General features: G+C 35.0%; 1 protein-coding gene across 2 annotated transcripts in view; it reads left to right on the top strand.

Annotated features, from left to right (window-relative positions):
- The window catches only part of LOC136038276 (laminin subunit alpha lam-3-like), a 395,732-nt gene that overhangs the window by 267,376 nt on the left and 104,855 nt on the right, over positions 1 to 23,501 (top strand). For both annotated transcript variants that reach the window (XM_065721399.1, XM_065721398.1), the window contains exons 20-22: positions 3,512 to 3,698; positions 7,357 to 7,496; positions 17,355 to 17,591. In XM_065721399.1, coding sequence (XP_065577471.1) covers positions 3,512 to 3,698; positions 7,357 to 7,496; positions 17,355 to 17,591 — 564 coding nt within the window. The remainder of the gene's footprint in view (positions 1 to 3,511; positions 3,699 to 7,356; positions 7,497 to 17,354; positions 17,592 to 23,501) is intronic.

Genomic DNA, 23,501 nt, shown 5'->3' with positions numbered 1-23,501 from the left:
GTGTTTTATTGAATTTTATTTAATTTTTTGTGTTTTTTTCATTGGTTTTGTTGTACTTTTCCGCGTTTGTTTTTTGGTTTTTTCCTTGATCATATTATTTTGTTCGCGCTGAAGAAGAAAGGCGGTTGTTCTCTCGAACAATTCGCATTCTGTGTGTTCTTCAGTATTTTCATTTGGCCTTTAAAAACCCCAATTCTCATCGTTTTCTTTCTTTATGGAACCATGTTAACCCTCTTTAATTTCTAAGTCTTAGAAATTTGCCTACTTGACAGGTCTATGTCTATTGGAATTTTGACAAAACAACATTATGCCTTAATTTTCAGTTTCTTTTTCTCTGGTTTTAATTTTGAAAAATGCAATTCCTATTATTTGAGTAGAATTTTAAGCAATATCATTGGGTTTCCCTCAGTTTAGGGAATGTGTTTGCAGATCCTTGAGACCTCATAAATTGGAACTGAGCTAAGTTACAAAGCTGATAACAATTTTGTTGTACTTCATTTAAGCAGATGACCTATTTTGCTAGGTTTTGCTCTAATAACACACAATTTTTAAAGGTCATTAAAGTCCAGTACCTTCGAGAGGGAGAAAGACTGGAGGTATGTACTTCAAAATGCCTTCCCGGGACATACTTTAGTCTGTAGACCCATCCCTGAAAGTTTCATTTTCCTAACCTAAACCCTTTCCAAGATTGTGAAAAATAGCTCGTCTAGAATTTTGCCCTAATATCAAACAATAAGGTTGATCCTTGTCAAGCAATACTCACTGAAACCCTAAACAAGAATTTTTGGTAACAACACATTCATAAAATAAATCTACTTTTTCACTGATTTGACCTTATCGAAATTAATTGAGTTTAAGTATACTCATCAACATTCATTAGTATAAGATAATGTGGATAATTGTAAAAAAGAGACTAAACCCTCCATCCCCCCCCTAAAAAGCGGGTGTAATAATGATGATAAAGTATTCGTTGAAACTCAGAATCTCAGAGCAGAAGCTTGCAGCTCCTATATACAAAATTATGAAATATCTTATTTATCCCCAAGTAAGATGGTCACTAAACTCTTACATTTTTGTTTCTCAGGATTCGTCAAACCAGTGGCCATTGGGACGCGGCTCAACTTGAGTATTAATGAACTCTAGTTGAGTAGACTCTAGTGGTCACTTTCACTAAAAAAATAGATTGTGCCATAGCGCAGTTCCGATAACTGCCACATCATATCATGCAAAAAAAGAAAAAAAAATAATTGGGCCTGGATATGGCTAAATTGCATTTGTGGTGAAAAGTTCAGACAGCTGTTAACTGCTGCAAAGCTATTGTGGAGCATATTTTTTTTTCTTTTTTCTTTTTTTTGGAGGGGGGAGTGCACAATAACAAAAACTAGTTTAGTAGCCTCAGTTCTTGGCTCAATCTGGATTTCATGCACAGTCATCGGTTGTGATTCTAGTAATCTAGTTATCTAGTTATCTATCTAGTTAAGAGTTAGTTAAATAGTTATCTATCTAGTTAGTTATCTTATCTAGTTATCTAGTTATCCAGTTATCTAGTTATCTAGTTATCCAGTTATCTAGTTATCTATCTAGTTAAGAGTTAGTTAAATAGTTATCTATCTAGTTAGTTATCTTATCTAGTTATCTAGTTATCCAGTTATCTAGTTATCTAGTTATCCAGTTATCTATCTAGTTAAGAGTTAGTTAAATAGTTATCTATCTAGTTAGTTATCTTATCTAGTTATCTAGTTATCCAGTTATCTTGAAAGAAAGGAGTTAGTTGAGTAGACTCTAGTGGTCACTTTCACTAAAAAATAGATTGTGCCATAGCGCAGTTCCGATAACTGCCACATCATATCATGCAAAAAAAGAAAACAAAAGAATTGGGCCTGGATATGGCTAAATTGCATTTGTGGTGAAAAGTTCAGACAACTATTAACTGCTGTAAAGCTATTATGGAGCGTATTTTTTTTTCTTTTTTCTGTTTTTTGGAGGGGGGAGTGCACAATAAAAAAAACTAGTTTAGTAGCCTCAGTTCTTGGCTCAATCTGGATTTCATGCACAGTCATCGGTTGTGATTTACCATTTATCTAGTAATGCTATGTGGTTGCACGGTAACGCACCAGCTGCTTTAGATGGGTGATGGATCTTTTTACGGGAGGAGTAATGGGTAGTTCAACTCAAATGCTCATAAGAAAACTTAAAGAGAACTTATTTCTGGATCCATGCCAACCAGTTATCCCTTCATTTTGAGAAACATATTTGGACTACAAATGCAAGATAGGTGTTGAGAGGGGGATGACATCCCTCCCTTCATTGTGGAATCAATGTTTGATTAAATGAGGGTGAAGATATGATGTTAGGTGATGTAGACTGGCCCAATTGGCACTAAACTTAACTGGGTAGTACTACCTTGAATAGAAAACCAATATGTATCTTAGAACCCGACGGTAGCGAGGTATATCATTGGGTGTTTAGGAGAAACTGGAAGTTCTTCTTGGTTTCATGTTTTCCTTTTGTGAAAACTGAACTTGGCAATAGGCTCTAATATTCAAAATATTGTCCTGCAACTATGTCCTTTCGTGCTACGTTTAATTTTCCGTTTGTGTCTGTCGTTGATTTTTTGACAATGTAAAAACTTCTAAAGAGGAAATTACTCTAGCCAAGACCACCCGTGAGGGAACCGTTCAGTTGTTTTCATAAACTGTAATTAAAACCATTTTCTAATTAAAGTATGCTTTTAGTATGGAGTTTGCATTTAATACTGCCAATGCAAAATTAATAACTCCAGATTCCGACATTGAAAACAGGAATTTTTTTTGTTAAGCTGGTGCTGTTTTGAATGTGTAATGAGGATTAGTTGACAAAACAAACTGTTTGTTTGATTCCTAGGTCAACTGTCCGCGAGGAAATAGAAATCAATCGAAACTTAAATGATAATACATCCCTAAGTAGAGACTTGGGTGAATACACACTCAACCCTATGTACACAAGACTAGTTATAGAAGATATTCTAATTCAAAATAAAACAAAAATAGGAACCAATAAAACAAGCCCAATCCCAAAAGAACTACATGAGTAGCTGCAGAGAAGGCAAACATCACAATAAGAAATAGTTTCAATTTTTAATAAATACAGTTAGTGAAATGAATGAACCTTTTAGCTTGTAAAATGTTCGCTTTTATCACACAGTCTTCACTGAACTTTTCGTTAAGAAGTAATGATGCCTAGGCTATTTTCAAAAATGGATTTTTAGCTAAGAACTTTTACTGTGTGTGTTATTTTTTATTATTTTATTTGCTGAAGACGGCCCTTACATGTAGGGCCGAAATATTCAAATGGGTTTTCTTGGTTTACTGTCTTGGGAAAAAAAGTCCTCATTATTCTCTCTTCTGTATTTGTGAAATGGATATTGTGAAAGCACTTAAATTCTTTTGTATGACGCTGAATGGTCAGATACTATGAATATTCCCATAAAAAAATAGAAAATATTTGTACTATTGGTTACTTCTTGTTGCAGGAAGGATTTTGGGACCTGTCTATAACTAACAACGGATGTATTCCTTGCGTTTGTGACCCTTTTGGTTCAATTTCAGCCATTTGTGATCAGTTTAGTGGGCAGTGTCCATGTAAACCAGGAATTGGAGGCATTTATTGTGATCAGTGTCTGCATGGGTATTATGGCTTCTCAGAAAATGGATGCAAAGGTAAGGCTATGAACACGACTGAGTCTGAGGAGGCCCAAGAGTGATTTTGAAGTGCTCTCTGCATATTTTCTAATCATTTATTGTTATTGTTTAAGTAAATTTAAGAAAAAACAAGTTTTTTTAACTGAAAGTAAGGAGCGATATTAAAGCTTAAAACGAGCAGAAATTGCTCCGTATATGAAAGGGACTGTTCCCTCCTCAACACCCCTCTCTTTACGCTAAAGTTTGACTCTTTCTCTCAACTCTACTTCTTAAAATAATAAAAACGAGCGGGGTGTTGAGGAGGGAACAGTTCCTTTCATATACGGAATAATTTCTGCTCGTTTTAAGTTTTAATATCGATCCTTACTTCCAGTTAAAAACAAAACTTGTTTTTCTATTTAATTTCTGAACGTTTTTGAAATAATGCATGTTTTGATTTTGGCTCTACGCACGTAAATAATCAAAACGTGATTTCCATATGTAAAAATATATGTAACTTACGAATTAACTTACGTAACGAACTTCTATATTCGTATGTTTTCATTACGTATATGAGATGGTTCATCCCCTTGTCAATACGTCGCTCTTTACACTAAAGCTTAAACCGCTGGATCACAAAGGTCGTAGAATGAATAGTTGAAATTAATAAAATTACTTTAGCGTAAAGAGCGAGGTATTAGGAGGAGGTAAACTCCTTATATGCATAATAAATTTTGGTCATTTTAAGTTTTAATCCTGCTCCTTACTTTCAGTTGAAAAAACTTTTTCATATTCTATTTTTCATTGTACTTTAAAAAAAACGCTAAAAAATTCTGCGCCCACTTCATGTTCCTCTTGATAAATACCTCCATGCAAAGTTCCCCCCGCGTAACCCCGTTCCCTCAACCTCTCCCAAACCAAAAAAATCCCTCTCAAAAGTTTGTAACTTGCAGCCCCTCCCACGGGTACTGCGGGGGAGTAAGTCATCCCCAAAGACATAGTGTAATAAGCTTTTCGACTATGGTGAATAAAATATATGTGATTTTGAGTGAAAGTGCTTTGTTTGCAACACAGGATAAGACGAAATCCATTAGGAATAGGAAAAATGTACATGTAACGCGCACAAAAACTAGTTCAGATAGCGAAAACAAGAGATACAGTATTGTAAGAAGAGAGATAGAAAAAGTTCAATTTATATATCGATTAATTTACCACTTGAGACGTTGTGGAACTATTCATTTTGAATCTGAAAAATATTTGGATTAGGTTTAGATCTTCGTCTAGTAACAGAAACATCTGGATCACTGACATAAAAATAGGCAACAGCTTTCGAATATCTGTACCCTTGAAGTAGAGCAGTTCTTGGGTTAGTTCCAGGGTAAAATTTGAATCCGTCCCCCGCTATTTATAAAAAAAATGCATACAAATAAGTGACAATACTAAACATTTTTTAAATCGGTGCCGTGGTGCCCCCTTAGCGAAGGCGCTTGGGGTAGCTTCCCTTGATATTCTGCCCCAGTATGAAGGCAGAATGAAGGAAGATGTGTGCAGAATGAAAGAAGCCTTTTATTTTTCTGTCGTCTATTCGGATATCTTTTCAAAACTTTACTTGTCAAATTTTTTGGTTGATCAACTTTTGGTCGGCTTTTGGTTGATTCTTTAAGGTATCGAATTCCCTTGAGGTTCAAGATTGATAGGACTAACATGCACAGGGCAGGCTGATCGAGGACACAGAAACATGGTGTCCATAAAGTGTATAGGCCGAAAAGGCCATTTTCAGGCCGAAAAGGCCTGACTGCTCCGACCTTCTTATTTGACTCGAATGAGTTGAGTGCTTGGAATAAGCATGCATAATCTAAACTATAGGCTTTAGTGTATTCTCTCTACGTTTTACGTCTGTACTCTGTACGTCTGTAAGTGCTTGTTCTGTACTCACACACTCACACACACAAATAAAATTCAAAAACTTTTATATATTTTATATACTAAAATCAGTTAATTATCTTCATTGTCAGAGAAACTCAAAAAATATCTTAAGTATTTTCTTACCATGGAACTTTGCGGCCGTCCTCCCACATTTATCTAATATTTCATAATTTAAACTATTAAACATTCATTGTCAGATAATTCTCTTTTGTCAATCATATAAATAAAAACATTTAATTGAGCTTGCAGATTCGCTTTGTTTCAAGGACACTAAATTCCAAAATTGTAGGTAATATTTTCTTAGTTTCATATGTAATTTTACCTTTGTTTTACTGCTGTTATTTCTCCTACTAAGATTGCTACCTTTGTGTTACTAGTTAATAGGTCTTAAAAATTCCCTTTTCCTGGAAAGAGACAAGATAATTAGTTTTTATTGACGACAAAATTGAAAAATGTGCATAAAACAAATTGACTAACCAAAATAAACAGATTTGAATGAATAATTGAACTTATACTAAAATAAAACCTAATGTGATTAAAATAGAATAAACTAAATATAATAAAACTAACTGGAATATATGCTGAGTAATAAATAAAAATAAGCGTCTAAATATATTTTACCTGACAAGACAATGTTTTATGCCAAGGGTGTATCCAGTATTTTGTCCCCGTGGCGGGAGGGAGGGGGTTCTTTTATATCGAGCTAGGGGGGAGGGTACGAAAAACCATAAAACGTATCAAAAATTTGTTTACATGTATTTGTGTTAGGTTTTTACGACATACTCGTAGCATTGCAAAAACTTAAACACTCAGCTAGATTTTACTGTCACTTGTCGCTACTGCCACTTGTCACTTGTCACTCGTTACAGTCATTGTCACTTGTCGTGATTGTACTGTCGTTAAAGTTTTCGTAGCAAAATGAAGCCTCCTTGAAAAAGCTCAGGTGTTTCTAGAATTCAAAGAAGCTAAATTTATAGGATACTATGAATTTAATAAACGAAAATTATAGCTGAAAATTGTTAAATATAGACAATATTATATTTCTGTACATCAAACTTCACAATAATACTCTTTAGAAAATCAGTGTTATAGAAAAAAAGTACAATGCAATTGGTTATTAGCACAATGCGATTGGTTGTTACGGCAACTGTCAGTCAATCAGTACTGGTCGTCTTTTAAAAAAAATCTTGTGATTTTATACAAAGAGAACCTGAAGCAAGTCATTTACAGGAAGTCTACGGTAAGGTTTTCGATCCTCACAAGATAGTTTTTGTGCTTGTCATCTGGCAAGCTGTGCTGTTAATTATCATTTACTAATATGGGAGTGTAAATATTCTGCTATGAAATATAAAGTATATAATTTTAGAAATCTAAATATTATAAAAAATTATAAGCTTGAAGAGCAAAAGTCGGATCTAAAATTATGGGAAACAAATACAGAAGAGTAAAGAATCTTTGAATCCCAAGAAAAGAAGAATATAGAAGAACATTTCCCATTATATGCAATATTATGTTTTAATCAATAAAAAATCAATATAATTTTGCATAAAAATAAATATTATTGTATAACGTCTTGAAATACTATATTGTAGTAATGAAACCAATATAATAAAAAAAAAAAATTAATTGAGCTTGGCAGGGATTTATAAGCGGGCGGATTGATTTTGTTGGCATATTTAAATATTAATCATGGAAACAGAAATTACATTTTCGACTTTGTTTTACATTTGTCCATATTCCCCTGTCATAAACTTGCTATTCTTTTTTTCAGAGTGTGAACCCTGTCTAAAGCCTGGTCATGTTTGTGACCCAGATACTGGTAGATGCATATGTCCCCCTTATACTGAAGGCGAATTTTGTGAAAGATGCGTACCAGGGAGCTATGGCCACCACCCACTAGATGGTTGCAAGGTATTATATCTTGTGTAACTTTACAATAAGATCTTAATTATACCGAAATTCAGCCCGTTCCGAACCCAATATTAGCTGATACTAATGATCATATTTCACCATTTACAACGGGTAACTTAAACGCTAAAATCAAGTGATATCGTAATTGACTCATGTATTTGTCTTTATCTCATATCTCAACCATTGTTTCTCTTGTCGTAAAAATGCTCTCGAGCTCTGGTGAGCTCCAGTAGTTCCTCCCACTATCTTACTTCTTTTTTATCATCCTTTTTTAATTTATTAGTTATTTTTTGTTTGCAGTTATTCTCTATCCAGATAAGGTTGGGTATTAGCCAATCAGAAAATTCTATGAACAATTCTGATTAGTTTGGCCTTAAATAGACTATAGAATCAACTAACAGATTGAAGTTTGTGTTTAACCTTCATCAAACAGTTCGTAGTAATGAACTGTAAGTAAGGAGTGATACGACTCAATAGTAACCGAAACTCTTAAAAACGGAGTTTAATAACAGTAGATGCATCAAAAGAACTACATGGTTGTTAAGTTTAATGCTGCCCATCAAAAGTTACGAGCCTGGTAAAATTCACCCAAATTTGAAAAACGGGGGAAATTCTCCGAACCGTCAAGCGATCTTAATGAAAATCACACCGTCCGTCTCAGTATATTAGAAAACCTTGTTGTAAAGATTTCAAGCTCATATCTAAAAAAATATGGTACTTGGCTTTCTTGACATAAGAAAGATCACGGATACGTGTTTATTTTAATTTTTTTTCAGGGGTGATCATGTCTAGCCAGCGATCCTAGAAGATCAAGAGAGGGCTAATTTTACCGTAAACCAAAGTTCTAGTGCCCTTTTTAAGTGGCCAAAAAATTGGAAGGCAGCTATCCCCCCTTCCACGCCCCTTTTCCCCAAAGTCGTTCGATCAAAATTTTGAGATAGTCATTTTGTTTAACATAGTTGAAAGGTTCAATAAGTATGCCTTTATGGATGACATGACCCCACCCCCCACAATCCCTTGAGGAAATCCCTAGACTTTTTTGGGGGTGAAGGTGATTTTCTGCTTGAAGGGATTTTCCATGGCGAGAATTATCTGTTGCAAGGGAAGTTTCTGCGGATGAGCTTTTCAGGAGAAATTTCACAGTGTTTTACAATGTTAGCAATTTCTTAACATTTGTCTTACTTCGTCTTTGCCGACTAAATGTAACATGTGGAGACATTCCGGGAGAAATTTTTAGAGGTGTTGGAATTAACTGGAAGATTTTTCCAGGGAGGGAGAAATTGTCTAAAGGAGAAATTCTCCATGGTGGATTTTTCCGCTGGGATAACTTTCCACTGGGCGTCCCCCACCCCCGGTGGAAAATCCCCCCGATTTCCGAAAATCATTTTTCACGCAGAGTGGGTTTCTGACATTATTTAAAAACGATCAAAAATTAAAGTCTTTTTCAAATAAAAGTATGCTAAGAAAATTTTTCAGGCGGAATTGTCCTCACGAAATATTCCTGGAGGATTTTTTTGCGAGGATGAAATTGTTTATGGGGATTCCTTGGGAGGGGATATATTTAACTGAAAGGAACTGTATTTTGAGGAATTTTCTATGGAGGGGAGCTGGATTCTCTGGCATTGTTTGAAAAATGATGAGAAATTGAAAAAAAAGCTTTCAAACTGAAAGTAAGGAGCAACATTAAAACTTAAAACGAACAGAAATTACTCCTCAACTGAGGTGGGTTTCCCCCTTCTCAATATATCGCTCTCCAATACCTCGTTTTTTATACTTTCAGTTGAAAAAACTTGTTTTTTGTTCAATTATAGAAAAAACTCAACCGGAATTTTTTTTTAACTTTTATAAAATCAATGGCATTGCATTTTATAGACGACTACGCACAAGGTGACCGAAGAGAAAGGATGTAGTGCTATAGAATATATAGACTAAAAGAATATCAAGAAATGGGAGGCTGTTGGAAAGAAATGCTGGAATCCTTAAAGGGCCAAGGACATCAAAATAAAACATCCCCCTGGACGCATTTTAGGTCTATCATAAACTGAGAACCGTCATTTTCTGAAATTTATATTTTGGCTATTTCCGAGTTATGTAGTTTTTAGGGAAGTATCACATTTGTGTCTGTGCTGCCTTGTTGAACCGTAAAAACAAATAAGCTAAACTAATTAGCTTAATTTGACAACACTGATCCTATGTATAAATTCAAACATTAAGAATCTATTGACTCTCAAATACAACTATGGTTTCAAAGGAAAGCTACCATGTGTTTTAAGGGGGGGGTATATTAGCTTATTGGGCTAGATTATACCTGAAAACTACAAATTTCTAAGATTTTTCTTGTTGTTTTTTCAAGATAATGTAGTTTTTAGGCTACTATCAGATTTTCGCTGAACGTTGCCACGCTGCCACGTTGAACCATGAAAATAAATATCCAAAACTAATTCGTTAAATTTGATAACGCTTTTCGTCTATTAAAAATTTCAACATCAACAATCTGTTGGATCTGAAAGACTTTCAAAGGAAAGCTACACCTTCTTAAGGTGTTTGGTGCCATATTTTTTAGACTTTCAAAGAAAATCTACTCCTTCTTAAGGTGTTTGGTGCCATACTTTTTAGACTTTCAGAAAAAGCTACACCTTCTTAAGATGTTTGGTGCCATTTTTTTAGATTTTCAAAGGAAAACTACACCTTCTTAAGGTGTTTGGTGCCATATTTTTTAGACTTTCAAAGGAAAGCTACACCTTCTTAAGGTGTTTGGTGCCATATTTTTTAGACTTCCGAAGGAAAACTACACCTTCTTAAAGTGTTTGGTGCCATATTTTTTAGACTTCCGAAGGAAAACTACAACTTCTTAAAGTGTTTGGTGCCATATTTTTTAGACTTTCAGAGGAAAGCTACACCTTCTTAAGGTGTTTGGTGCCATACTTTTTAGACTTTCAAAAAAAAGCTACACCTTCTTAAGGTGTTTGGTGCCATTTTTTAGATTTTCAAAGGAAAACTACACCTTCTTAAGGTGTTTGGTGCCATATTTTTTAGACTTTCAAAGGAAAGCTGCACCTTCTTAAGGTGTTTGGTGCCATATTTTTTAGACTTCGGAAGGAAAACTACACCTTCTTAAAGTGTTTGGTGCCATATTTTTTAGACTTTCAAAGGAAAGCTACACCTTCTTAAGGTGTTTGGTGCCATATCTTTTAGTTTATTTCCTTGCACTAAGTTTATATCCATATTTTGTGTAATTTTGCTAACTTCAATTTCTGAGAAGTTTAGGATGTCTAAGCTTGTATAGTCTCATTTAAGATCCTTAAGGCGAATGTCTAAACTTTTCAACTCGCAGATTCTAAAAGTCATTTGAGGTATTCTTATTATCGCCAATGCTCGGAAACACAATACTTTTACTTTAAAGCTATGATTTATCTTCGACAATTTCTTTGGTTTACAAATTTCAGAAAAGAACTGCAAAAGTGCAATTTTTTGAAAAGAGTTAGCTTATCATTACGATATATACGCTCTTCAAAGCTTGGAAGCCTTCAACAGACCATGGAACCTTTGGGAAGGGGAGGCTATGGTATTGCAATTTCGACTGTTTTTCTATTTTTTGTTTTTTTCATGAAAATGATCTTATCTTTAACTTGAATAATAACCACTCCTCCCCACAACTTTCTCTAGGCATAAATGTGGAGAGAAAGGATTCAACTTCCCAAAGATTCACTAATGATGACACTCCACCTTTTCGACGTGATAAATATTAACTATTGGAAATTTCAACCTTCGAGTTCCACCCACCACTACCCTTGCCTCCCATCAAAGTCGTAGTTATAAGACCAACTGAGAAGACAACGTTCCAGACAACCTCCCAGAAACCGGAGCTTTATCATAAAACCAGGCATACTTAACTTCTTTTTACAAACAAAAGTTATATATGAGAGAGGGAGGGATGGGGACTATTTCATCATCTGAGATTTATCTAAACTGTCTTTTGGAAAGGTTTAAACAACTGTGTCCAAGGAGGGCCCTGTCTGTAAGGTACAAAGAATATCAAAATGAAACGAATTTTTCTCTCTCAGGCAGTACCATATCTTCGTCAGTGTTGCCACGTTAAAAACAATTTGATAAATTACACAATATTTTTCATTCATAAAAATTCGGACGAAAAATCTATTAATTCACAAAGAAACTGTACCTTCAAAGAAAAGCTACACCTTCTTGATGTCTTTGGAGCCATGGGTTTTTAGCTTAATTTTTGCTGGTTTTTCACCCATGCTTCTTGTTTTAATTTGGTGCCAACTATTATTAAAAACTGCAAAGCTGCATATAAAGTTCTTTTCATTAAAAATTGAATTCATGATTTTTTTTAAGCTATAATTTTTTTTAATTCTAAGTTATTAATAAATAAATAATTATTAAATTGTTAATTTAAATATTAAATTATAAAAAATATAAATAATTTTATATTAAATTTTAAATTATTGTTAATTTAATTATTAAATTAATTTTTTCTTTATTTTGATTTCAAAAATATTAATATTTTAATTAAATAATTAAAATATTTAAATTATAATTATTAAATAATTTAAATATTAAATTATTAATTTAATTTTAAATATTTAATTAATTAAATTATTAATTATTTATTTTAAAATATTAAATTATTAATAATATTAATTATAATTAATTTAAATTATTATTAAATTATCAATTATTTAAATTTTAAATTATAAATTAATGTTAAAATTTTTAACGGCTGGTCCAGTTTCCACTTAACCGATTCAAAAAACCAGATTTCATTCCTTGCTGCTTTAAAGCTTCACAAGTGTGGACCTATACTTAAGAAGACACGGTAGACGGCCTCAATCAAAAGAGTTATCATGCGAATTTAGGGTAGCACATAGCGGCACAGAAGTGCCGTATAACATCTGAAAAAAGTGGTGACTATGTCAAACTTTTTCTTGGATAGTGGAATTTAATGTTTGTCCTTTTTTTTTCATTCCCCCTAACATTGCATACCACTCCACCTTTCCACCTCTCCTACCCTCTACCTCTCCACCTTTCTAAATACCGAACTAGTCGACAACATAGAGACTATTGTCGTTGATGAAAGTTCTTTGTTTGTGGCCCAGTCTGATGGTGATTTTATTCACCCATCACCGAAACTTTTTCATCATTGTCATCAACAAGTATGTGCTACTTTTTACCCATATAGGAGACCTCCTATCTCCTTAGAAAAATCGACTCAGGCCTAGATAACCAAAACAGCGCCGTTTCTGCCTATTTCAAAAAGGAATCTTATAAATTATAAATTTAGTGGTTTATTTATTCATTTCGTTCATAGTAGGTTTGTTCGTTCAAACCAGGTCGTCCCGGTGGACGATGTTGTGAGGAAAAATTTAAGGGAAACATTATCTTCATGGAAGGATTTAAAGAGGGAGGCTTTAAATAGGTTGGGTTGGAGGAGTGTGTGTAACTGTGTTGGCATCAGGCGGCCTGTGCTGCAGTGCGTTGTTAGTAGTAGTAGCAATAGCATTCATTTACTTGATGACTTGTCAGGAAATGTAATAGGGGGTTAAAAAAGATAAGGATCCATTATTAAAGATAAGGATATAGTAAAAAAAAAAAAACGTTAACTCGTGTGGCTCTAAAAAAGGTCAAATAAACTTTTCTGTCAGTAAGATAGAATGACAAATTATAGCAAGCAAACAACAAAAGCAAACTTTCGCATGCAAACCGATTAGGGTTCGCGTAGCGCAGGTGCCGATCTCCTGATTCTCAGCCCTCGGCCGGGGTGCAATGCGTGGTTGGGGGCAAGCCATCCGACGCTTTCCCGTGCTTTTCCCTAGATTTCTCTAGGTACCCATTTGAAGCTGGGTGGACTTTTGGCTTGTCTTACGGGGAAACGCCACTAACCCTCGTCCTAAACCAAACGGTCGGCACCACCGAGATTCGAACCAGCGACCCTTCGCTCGTGAGTTCGGCGCGTTAACCACTCGGCCACGGACGGACAAAATTATAGGCCTTAAATTAAAATCTATTTGTCACATTAGCTTGTCGTGGACAGAAGAAAAGTTGGAATTCTCATAAGTTGTCACTGAAAGGTCTGAAAGATTTATGTATCTTGATATCGAACGCAACTTGAATTAGTAGTGACAATTTGTAATGGTTTTGAGTATGCCTGGCAGAAAATAAAAATGATTTAACTTCCTTAGATATAGAGGCGTGATTGTAGTGAAATTTATGGTTTACTACGATTGCGATTCCTTCATCTTAATGACTTACAGTAAGATTTTGATTTCGATATAGTCAACGGTTCTTCTTTGTAAAGACGGTGGATGAGGTGAATATGTAAAAAGTAGAATAGCCAAGACACTGGGTGTTTTTTCACTGTTGAAAAAGTCTGCAAACCGAGATTAGAATTTTAGGAGCTACGGAAATAAAAGAGGTCAAACATGGTTCCGATACGTGAGCACTTTGAAAAAGGGCATATCCAGAATTGTTATTTGGGGGGAGGGGGCTACAAAAAAAACTTTGAGACGCATCAAAAATTTTTTAATTTTTTTTCTTTGAGTTGGACAAAAATCCGGGGGGGGGGCTCAAACCCAGTACCTCCCCTGAGTATGGCACTGAAGAAGAAGTATCAAATGTTTCTCAGAGGATTTGTCTAAGAATAGCTTTAGTAACTCGTTAAGTGGGGCCCGATTACACTTTTTGGGTCTATAAAGAAAGATGAAGACCATATTTTAGGGATGAAGGATGCAAGATTTTCAAATATTCTACCTTTTTGCCATCTATATAGGGCCAAACCAAAAGGAATTAGTCTACGAATAGAGCGGGAGATGTCATAAATAAAGATTTAATGGAGGCTGGAACTTCATGGTAGGAGGCAAAAAGTAAAACTTTGACTAGATTGGTGAGGAGGAGGAGCGTGCACAGCTTTGATGGTCTCAGACCAATTAGTGCTGCATTGAACTGTTAGAAATAGTAGAAGTTTTTTTTTTTTTTTTTTTTTTTTTTTTTTTTTTTTTTTTTTTTTTTTTTGTGAAGAACCAACCATTGATAAAATCAGATACCTGCAATGAAGGATCTTGAATGTCCTTAACTTTTGAAGTATTTTTCACTTCTTGTATGGGGGAGAAATAACGGTCCAAAAGGTGCCATGACTAGGGGAGGGATTGCAATTGGAATCCTGTATTCGTGTTATTTTGGTGTCAGTGGCGTCAATTTGGAAAAACTAAAGGGGACGGCATAATGTATTTTTGTTCAAAGTCTAGTGGGGGAGCAGTTTTTGAATTTCTTCTAGGAAAGCACAAAAAATCGTATTTTTCAAAATCTAAGGAAAGGGAGGCTGAGAGCAAATTCGAGAAAACCACCAAAACATCGAAATATATTGATAATACAGTAATTTATAAGAATAATCTTCTTTTTTGAGGAGTGTTAGGGGCATAATCCAGAAGACCAGACCCGTTCAGGGGGGGGGGGCAAGTTGCCCCGGACGCCGTGTCAGGGGGTGCAGCGACTGGGGCTTTTTTACTTATGTTTGAGTCTGGCGAGGGGCATCGTACTTAAGTTCGCCATGGGTGCCGCCAACCCTAGGAATGGCTCTGCTGAAGGACCCCTCGTATTCGTTTTCTTTATCAATTTGCCATTGTTGTAACCAACGTGAAAGACTCTTGAAAATAACAAAGCCTATATTCCGTATCTGTGCATTTAAATACTACCTACCAAGTTAATTCATTTGCACCTATGTTATTTACGTCAACCTGTCAGTTTCCTAATGGGAGAACATTTAGTTATATCTCTATTTATGCCATATATGTCACCGAGTTAGGCAGCGGTGAGCGCCATTAACTGTAACCAAGAAGCATTAGCGCTAATAATGGGGTATCCATAGTTGGACAAAATTGCTTGCTATTTTAGTTGCTTGGATGCTGCCTATTCTTAATTATACATTTAAGCATTTAAGAAACTTTTAGCATCCCAGTGCAGACTTCTCTACAATTAGAGTCCGCTTACAACGTGCCTGGACCAGACGCATAACCCTCTCTAAACAATTTCATATACCACCAGGGGGTGTAGCTCCAGCATTTTTATTGAGAGGAGAGGCAAGAGGGGTCTTAATCCGGAGAGTCAAGGGGCATGGGCTATATAATAATTTTTCTCGAAATTATGTGGGGTAACTCCCCCTACACCTTGCCACCCCCTCAGAACGACGCTACTGTATGCCACTCTGCCTTTCCATCTATAAATAAAATAAAATAGGTATATGACTCATGATAAAGACAGTGATTATCATAAATTCATGATAAAGGCAGTGGAAAACAAACTAAAAATGATCAAATATTTCGGTTTCACACTCAGAAACGGGCAAGTGTTATTTATCTATCTATTTATCTATTTATATTTTATTTATATTTATTTATAAATTAAAATTTATATTTATTTAAATATATAATTAAATATATATTATATAAATTAATTTATATATATTTATATAAATTAATATATATATATATATATATATATATATATATTTATTTATAATTTATAAATTAAATATAAATTTTATTTATATTTATCTATTTATCTATTTATCCCCCGATCTTCAGCGATCACTGATTCAATATGATCATCCCTGGAGAAAAATAAATAAATAAAAAGAAATGAAAACGCATCTGTGATCTTTCTTCTGGCAAAAAATGCTAAATCCCACATTTTTGTACCCAGGAGCTTTATACCTCTAAGGTATTATTCTCCGGGACTCTGAATCTGATAGTTTGATTTTCTTAAAGATCACTCAATGTTTTGAGGGTGTTTTCCCCCTTTTTAAAAAAAATGATCAAATTAACTTTTGATAGGTACAATAAAATTTAATGGATTTTAAATATTTTGAATAAGCATCAAAATTCCATTCTTTTGATGCATTTATTATTATCAAGACTTATCAAGACTGTATTTATTGTTTCTTATAGTTTCGGTTACTATTGAGCCGTATCGCTCCTTACTTACAGTTGGTTTCCTCGAACTGTTTGATGGTGTTTGTTTTATACTTTTTGCTATGCCCAATCACACTGAATTGTTTTATTTATACAAGGAGGAGTATACAAAAGGGAGGAATTTTGCTGTTGTATTGTTGCACTGTAACCGGAAGTTTGAGTGCCACGGATAATGATTAAATTTGGAAATAATTGAACATTTGAAAGTGGTCGAAAAATGGCTCATAAATTTAGCAAATTTATGTGAAAAAAAACGACAAAAATAAAAGGTGCTGAGTCTTAGAAAAACAAAAAAAAAGAGAAAAAAAGATTTTCATTTTATACGAACTTTAGTTTAGGGTGGGGCAGAAAGTCTGTTGGTGCCGTACAATTCACAAGAGTTGAGAATCTAATTACTATTATTATAAAGGAGTGCAATATATTGACCAGTAATGGATTAAAACCAAACTATTCACGGTGGCGAGCCATACCTTGTGAAATTTTACGATAGAAAATGATGAGTTAAACCCTTGAAATTTCTTATGTTATTTCACTGTTATTCCGAAAAATTCTCTAAAAAGCATATCTTATTTATTAATTGACAACTTGTCGTCAGAGTCATCGCAATAGAGTAGAATTAGTAAAGAGCGGAGCGTCTCCGTTTCTTCTGACCAATTCGTTTGGGAATCGTTCTTGTAAAACTTGGGAGATGGCTCATTTGTTATGAGCCATATTATGAGCATATGAAAAACATAAAATGCTTTTATTATGTTTCTGAAATTTGCACACAAAAGTGCCTTTCAGGGAACTATCCTAAGCAATTAATTTTTTCTAAAAACTTCGGAGACTATTCTTTTTTTTGAACAGGTCGTTTAATTTGATCTCGTGATTTCAGCCCTGCTCATGCAAAGGAGATGGAGTTAGGACAGAAAGAGGAGATTGCGACCCTTACACAGGGAAATGTTCTTGTCGAAAGGGAGTTGTTGGTGATGACTGTGATCGCTGTGCCTTTGGCTACTATGGCTTTCCTGATTGTCGCCCGTGTGAATGTTCTCTTTCTGGCACTGAGCCAAATGCTTGTAGAAATGATGGGGTATGCCAGTGCAATTCAGATGGAACATGTCCTTGTAAGGTGAGTGACATACCATAAGCTTTCAAAAAGGGTTATATGTTGAACAAATGTTATTCATGGATTACAGACTACCCAATACTTTTCTTTTTAATAACCCTTCTAAAGCTAAAAAGCCTGTGACGTAGGGGGAAATACACCACAATTTATCGAGCGTGTACATACAAATTGAACATGTATACCTTGATGAAACACTTGGATGAAACTCATATCAAAAACACACAAATGCAAAGTAGGAGGAAATAGAACACAAAGGAAAGAAAAACTCAATGAAAGGAAGTTAATCTATCATAGAAAGAAATAAAAACCAAAAATAATAACAAAAGCCGAGCATCACCTATCAAATAGCTAAGAGACAGAAAGAGGACATTGTCACCCTTATATTGAAACTTTTTTGGTTTCGTGAGGGAGTTGTTGTTGTGTGATATGACTGTGATCTCTGTGATTCCACTTATTTTGGATTTTTTAATTTTCGTCCATGTAAATGCTCTCTTTTTGGTACCGAACCAAAAGCTTTTTAGGAATGATGAGAGGTATCAGGGGCGTAGGGAGTCGTAGAGGCATAGCAGTGCATTGTAGATGGAACCTGTACTTGTAAGGTGGATTACACACTACAAGTTTCTAAAAAAGGTTAGAGATAAGAGTGGGGAAATTTCATTCAACAATTGTAGATTGTTCAATAATTGTCATATTTGTCATTATCATGTTATGACTTTTGGATGAAGGTTGGTGAGAGAGTGACTTTACTCAAGGATGGCTAGATGAGGAAGGGTTTGATAGGGAGGTAAGAGTTGGTTGGGGGTGAGGTGAGATGATGAAGGCAGGGTAGGGGCTCGATGGAGTATTTGTGGGTGATGGAGACCAGATTTTGTTATTATTATTTGTTTCGTATTTATCCATTGCTATTTTATTTCAGTTATTTTTCATTTCAATTTATTTTAATAATAGGTTTAATGAATTATTTGATTCAGTAGGTAAGTAATTAACTGGACTTTCGCGGGACTGCAAACCCTCATAGGTTTTTCTTGCGCGCAAAAGTGTTATTCTTTGTTTTCTTGTTTTCAAATTTAAAAAATAAAAATTTGAGTTTTTTCTAACTTGTCGCTGTCGCTGTGCCTACGGTTACTATGACTTTCTTTTAATTACTGGCCTTATGAATGCTGTCTTTAAGGCTCTGAGCCAAATGCTTGTAGAAATAATGAGATTTGCTAGTGCCATGCAGATGGAATAGAACGAGTCTTTGTTAAGAGACATACACACTAGAAACGTCCAAACAGAGGCAGAGATGATATAGGATAAATTGTATTAATAAGTAATAATTTATGCATTAATTATGGGTGATAAGGTTCCGTATGAGGCTAAGTAGAATGTGACATGGAGAAATAAACACCCAGTCATGTTTAAAATGCATAAATGCATAGAACATATATATTCGGTTTAAAACGCCTGGAAATATATTGGTTACCGACTGTAGTATGTGATCTTAGTGTATGATCATGGGAAAAAGAGAGCGTGTGGGGGGAGGGGCTGACTGCTCTCTGATCGCTTTTGACTCTTAAAAAACTTGCACTTACAATTTCCAATCACAATAATATCTTCCATAGTTCATACAGCGACCCTTTCCTTAATAACGTCAGAAATAAGAAAGGAAATTAGAATCAAGAAAAAGGAAAGGAGAAAACGAATTTAATCTAAAATCGAAGCAGGAACAAAAAAATCAATAATAAGAGTTAAAGGCAAGGAAGCAAAAACTTGGGCTACAGAACTAAAAACTAGGATACCATCGATCATCAATAGAGACGGCCCGGCCTTTTCCCGCGGCAACAACCGATACGCTATAAAAGAAAGAAAAATATTTCACAATCTGTTTGAAAATGCCAAACGAATAGGGGCGCAAATTCGTGAAATTTTAGGAGGAGGGGCAGGGGTTTTGTGCTGTTGCTGCTGAAGGAGCCAAAAGGGTGTTTTTCACAATCTAGGGAGGGGGGGCAAACGTACTTTTCAAAAAGTAAGGCCACCTCACTCGGTGCTATTGGGGGACGCTATTGAACCAAATCAGACAATGAATATACACACTGTCATGGGAATAAAACATGATCTTACTGATGGAGCGACAGGAATTTGAAACTTATTTGAGTTATAGAGATGACAAGTGTACTGATCACCGATAAAAGCAGGAGATCATTTAAGAGCCATGAGAAGATTACCCTTATATATTTTCAGAGCCGTTCAAAGGAGGGGGTACCAGGGTAGCTTCCCCGGGTACTGTGGCTGGGGGGTGCCGTCGGTAGAGGGTTGCCCACTATCGACAAATTTTTCACTTGGATTCGACTTTTTTCCTATAATTGAGTCGGGAGGGGAACGTTGTAATTAATTTTTACCCAGGTATCATCAACCCTAGGAACGACTCTGCATATGCTATATATGAACAAATAAGCAAGAAATAACCCACTATTGTCAAATTTTTCACTTTGAATCGGCTTTTTTGCTATAATTGAGTCGGGAGGGGGACGTTGTAATTAGTTTTCACCCAGGCATCACCAACCCTAGGAACGACTCTGCATATGCTATATATGAACAAATAAGCAAGAAATAATGGTAAAATAAGCCAGAGTTAATGCAACTCAAATGTTATAAAAAAGAAAAAAATTCAATAAAATTAATTGGATCTATGAGCCTGAAAATCGTAACAGAAGTTTTCAAAACTCAGACAGTTTTGTCTTGAAGTGACCTTGCATTATTTGAATTTTCACAAGCAGGAAGAAATATAAACAAGAATGAATTGCCATTTTGTGAATTTCTTTTTTATTCGCTAGTGAATCCGCAAAGGCAGCATTGTTACCTGATTCTAAGTACTTCAATTATATTTTGACACACAAAACTATTGAACAAACCACGGCAAACAAAAAAAAAATCCTTTGAAAAGCTCAGAGAAATATTACTATTCAACTATTTAATGCAATAAACCTCCAAATTCATCTTCTTGACATTTAAGTATATACTTTAGTCAGGGTTACAAAAAATATTGATTAAGTCATCTTCTGGTTCGGGGTCTTAAAAATAAACATAGTTTTCCGAATAGTTTAAAGTTCATCTCTGTGAAATTAATATCCTAGTTTACAACGCATGTATTCTACTTATTATTTTGTCTACAAAAATGTGTAAACTAGATTTATTTTTTAAATTAGAAATTTTAACTGAGTCTAATACTAAAATCAAAAGGATCCATTTAATACATCTTATCAGTGGCTTAGCTTGGATGGGATCATGGGTTACGGCTGTCCCTGGGGTGCACCCACTGAGAGAGCAGTGAAGTTTTTTTGTCAGTACTATGGGTATTGCGTGCTAATTCATTTTATGTAATTATTAACCTAATTCCTAATGAATGTATTCTCCTTAAAATTTTGTCTAGATAAATTCAAAACCTTGTTTACTTTTTAAAATCAGTATTTGACTGTACCTACTACTATAAGTAAAAACATCTATTTAACACATCTATTAATGACGTAGCTAGGGGACAAGTGCGACGGCGGTCCCTGGGCGCCAAACTGATAAGATAAAAGCAACGAAAGAGGAGCCACTGACGTGTGTCAAACTGAAGTTTTTGTTTTTCCGTCAATACTGTGATCTTCTGGGGAGCACTGCTGGAAGGCAAAAACTGAAACTCTCCCGGGACAATGAAATCACTAGCTACGCCCCTGACATTATTGTACTTCTATGCAATTAATAAACTAATTTTAATTGACGCATTATCACTTAAATTTTGTTTAGTTTTAATTTACGGACCTTACTTACTTTTTAAATACTGAAGACTAAATTGAAAATCATCTAAAAAAAATCCCTTTATGTTTCACTATCTTAAATCTTCACTGTCTCAACCCTGTCTTAGCACTGTCTTAACCCCTTTTCACTCTCGCTTGATATTCTTTAGGTCCCTCTTTATCATTCCGTTCCTCTCTTTTTTGAACCCATATTGAGTGAGATCAGCCCAATCTGTTTTTAAGAAGTGATATAATGCTTTCGTGTCTATGAAAAAAGTAGATTTGGCAGTTTAAATATGTAAGTAAATACAAGGAGGTTTTAAATACAAAAACACAAGGTACTTCCTAGTCTCGTTTTGCACTTTGTAATTATGCCAACGGTTTTTCAACTATATCAACTATAGCGTAATTGGAGAGATCAGCGTGGCTATTTTCATATAATTTTACTGATATTTTTGACTGAGTTTATTTTTAATATTATATTTGTGGCTGTTTTAGATGTAAAGAGAGCCAATCCATTTCTCTCTTTAAACTAGAACGCTTTTTTATTGAGGGAATTAATCCCACCTAGAAGACTCCTCTTCCAATCACAAACTTGGCTAAATGTAACTTACCTTCCTTATCAAAAACATGTTATCATTCCCTTCCATAGAAACAAGATTGAATTCTCCAGCCCTATTAATTTTTGAATTATAGTTTTTTTTTTCTAACCAAACTGACAGCGGCGAAAATTCTCCGGTCAATAACAAACTAGCTAAATACCGATTTTTTTTTACCAGAACATATCGAACACAGTTTTTTGTTGACTGAAATGTAAATTATATACTCAAATTCTGAGCTTTGTTGACTTCTTACTCGAATGAGACTAGTAGATATTAAAACGCCACGAATAGTTCTATAAAATATTTGTTCTTATCATTGATACCTTTCCATTGATACCTGAGAACCAGAATTTAAAAAAACAATACTTACTAATTTAATTTAAAAATAAACAAACTTACTCAGAACCAGTAAGTTAAAAAAAAAACAATTTTTAATTTACGAATGTGTGATCGGATGTTAATGAAATTTGATATTAAAAGGATATTGTTCAGAAAACAATAGAAAAAATGAAGCATTGGTAACTTGCGAACAGGTAATCAGATCGTAATGAAATTTGATGTTTAGAAGGATGTTGTGCTTCAAAGATCTCATTTTAAATCCCGACCAGATCAAGTGACATTGGGGGGAGTTCGAGGGGGATTCTGGAAATCTTGGAAAACTTGAAAATTGAGGTATCTTTATCTTACTAATGGATGATCGGATCTTAATGAAACTTTATATAGAAATATTTTATGTCTCAGATGCTACATTTTGATTTGAATCCGATCTGGGGACAGAGGGGGCTGCAGGGGGGAAATAGAGATTGTGTTAACCGCAAATCTTGGAAAACGCTTAGAGTGGAGAGACCGGGATGAAACTTGATGGGAAGAATCAGCACAAGTTCTAGATACGTGATTGACATAATTGGAACAGATCCACTCTCTATGGGGGAGTTGGGGGGATTTCCAGTCCTTTGGCGAGTTCGGTGGTTCTGGATATGTTAGGACGATGAAAATTCGTAGGCGTGTCAGGGACCTCCATAAATTGACTTGATAACAGTCGTTTCTCCGATTCGAGCATCTGGGGGGCTTGAGGGAGAGGAAAAATTTAAACGATGAGGTATTTCTAACTTACGAATCGGTGACCGGATCTGAAAGAAATTTGATATTTAGAAGAATTTCTAAGATGGGGCTCATTTGATTTGAGATTGTTAGTTATATTATCCTTCTTAAGAATTAAGGTGATTCGAGAGCAACAAGCCCCCCAACCAACCTCATAATTTCCCTTTACACCTCCAACAGGAATTTGAAGATAACGATTCTGTTCATCGTAGTTGAAGGGTCTGGAAATTATGTCTGTGAGGAAGACCCCCATTCCCCTATAGCTCTCAGGGCAAGGGTCGTAAGTTATACCCTGAGAGTATATAAGGCTCTTATAGAAACGGAGGTCGCATATGCATTGCAGGGGACTCCTTGGATTGGTTAAAAAGCTCTAGCGCCCTTTTTAAGAGTCAAAGTGATCAGAGCGCATCTAACCAAAGCCTAAGGGCGAGGCTTGCAAGTTATACCCC

The sequence above is a fragment of the Artemia franciscana genome, chromosome 17, assembly GCF_032884065.1.
Source record: "Artemia franciscana chromosome 17, ASM3288406v1, whole genome shotgun sequence".
Taxonomy (NCBI): Eukaryota; Metazoa; Arthropoda; class Branchiopoda; order Anostraca; family Artemiidae; genus Artemia; species Artemia franciscana.
This window is presented reverse-complemented; position numbering and strand designations above follow the sequence as displayed.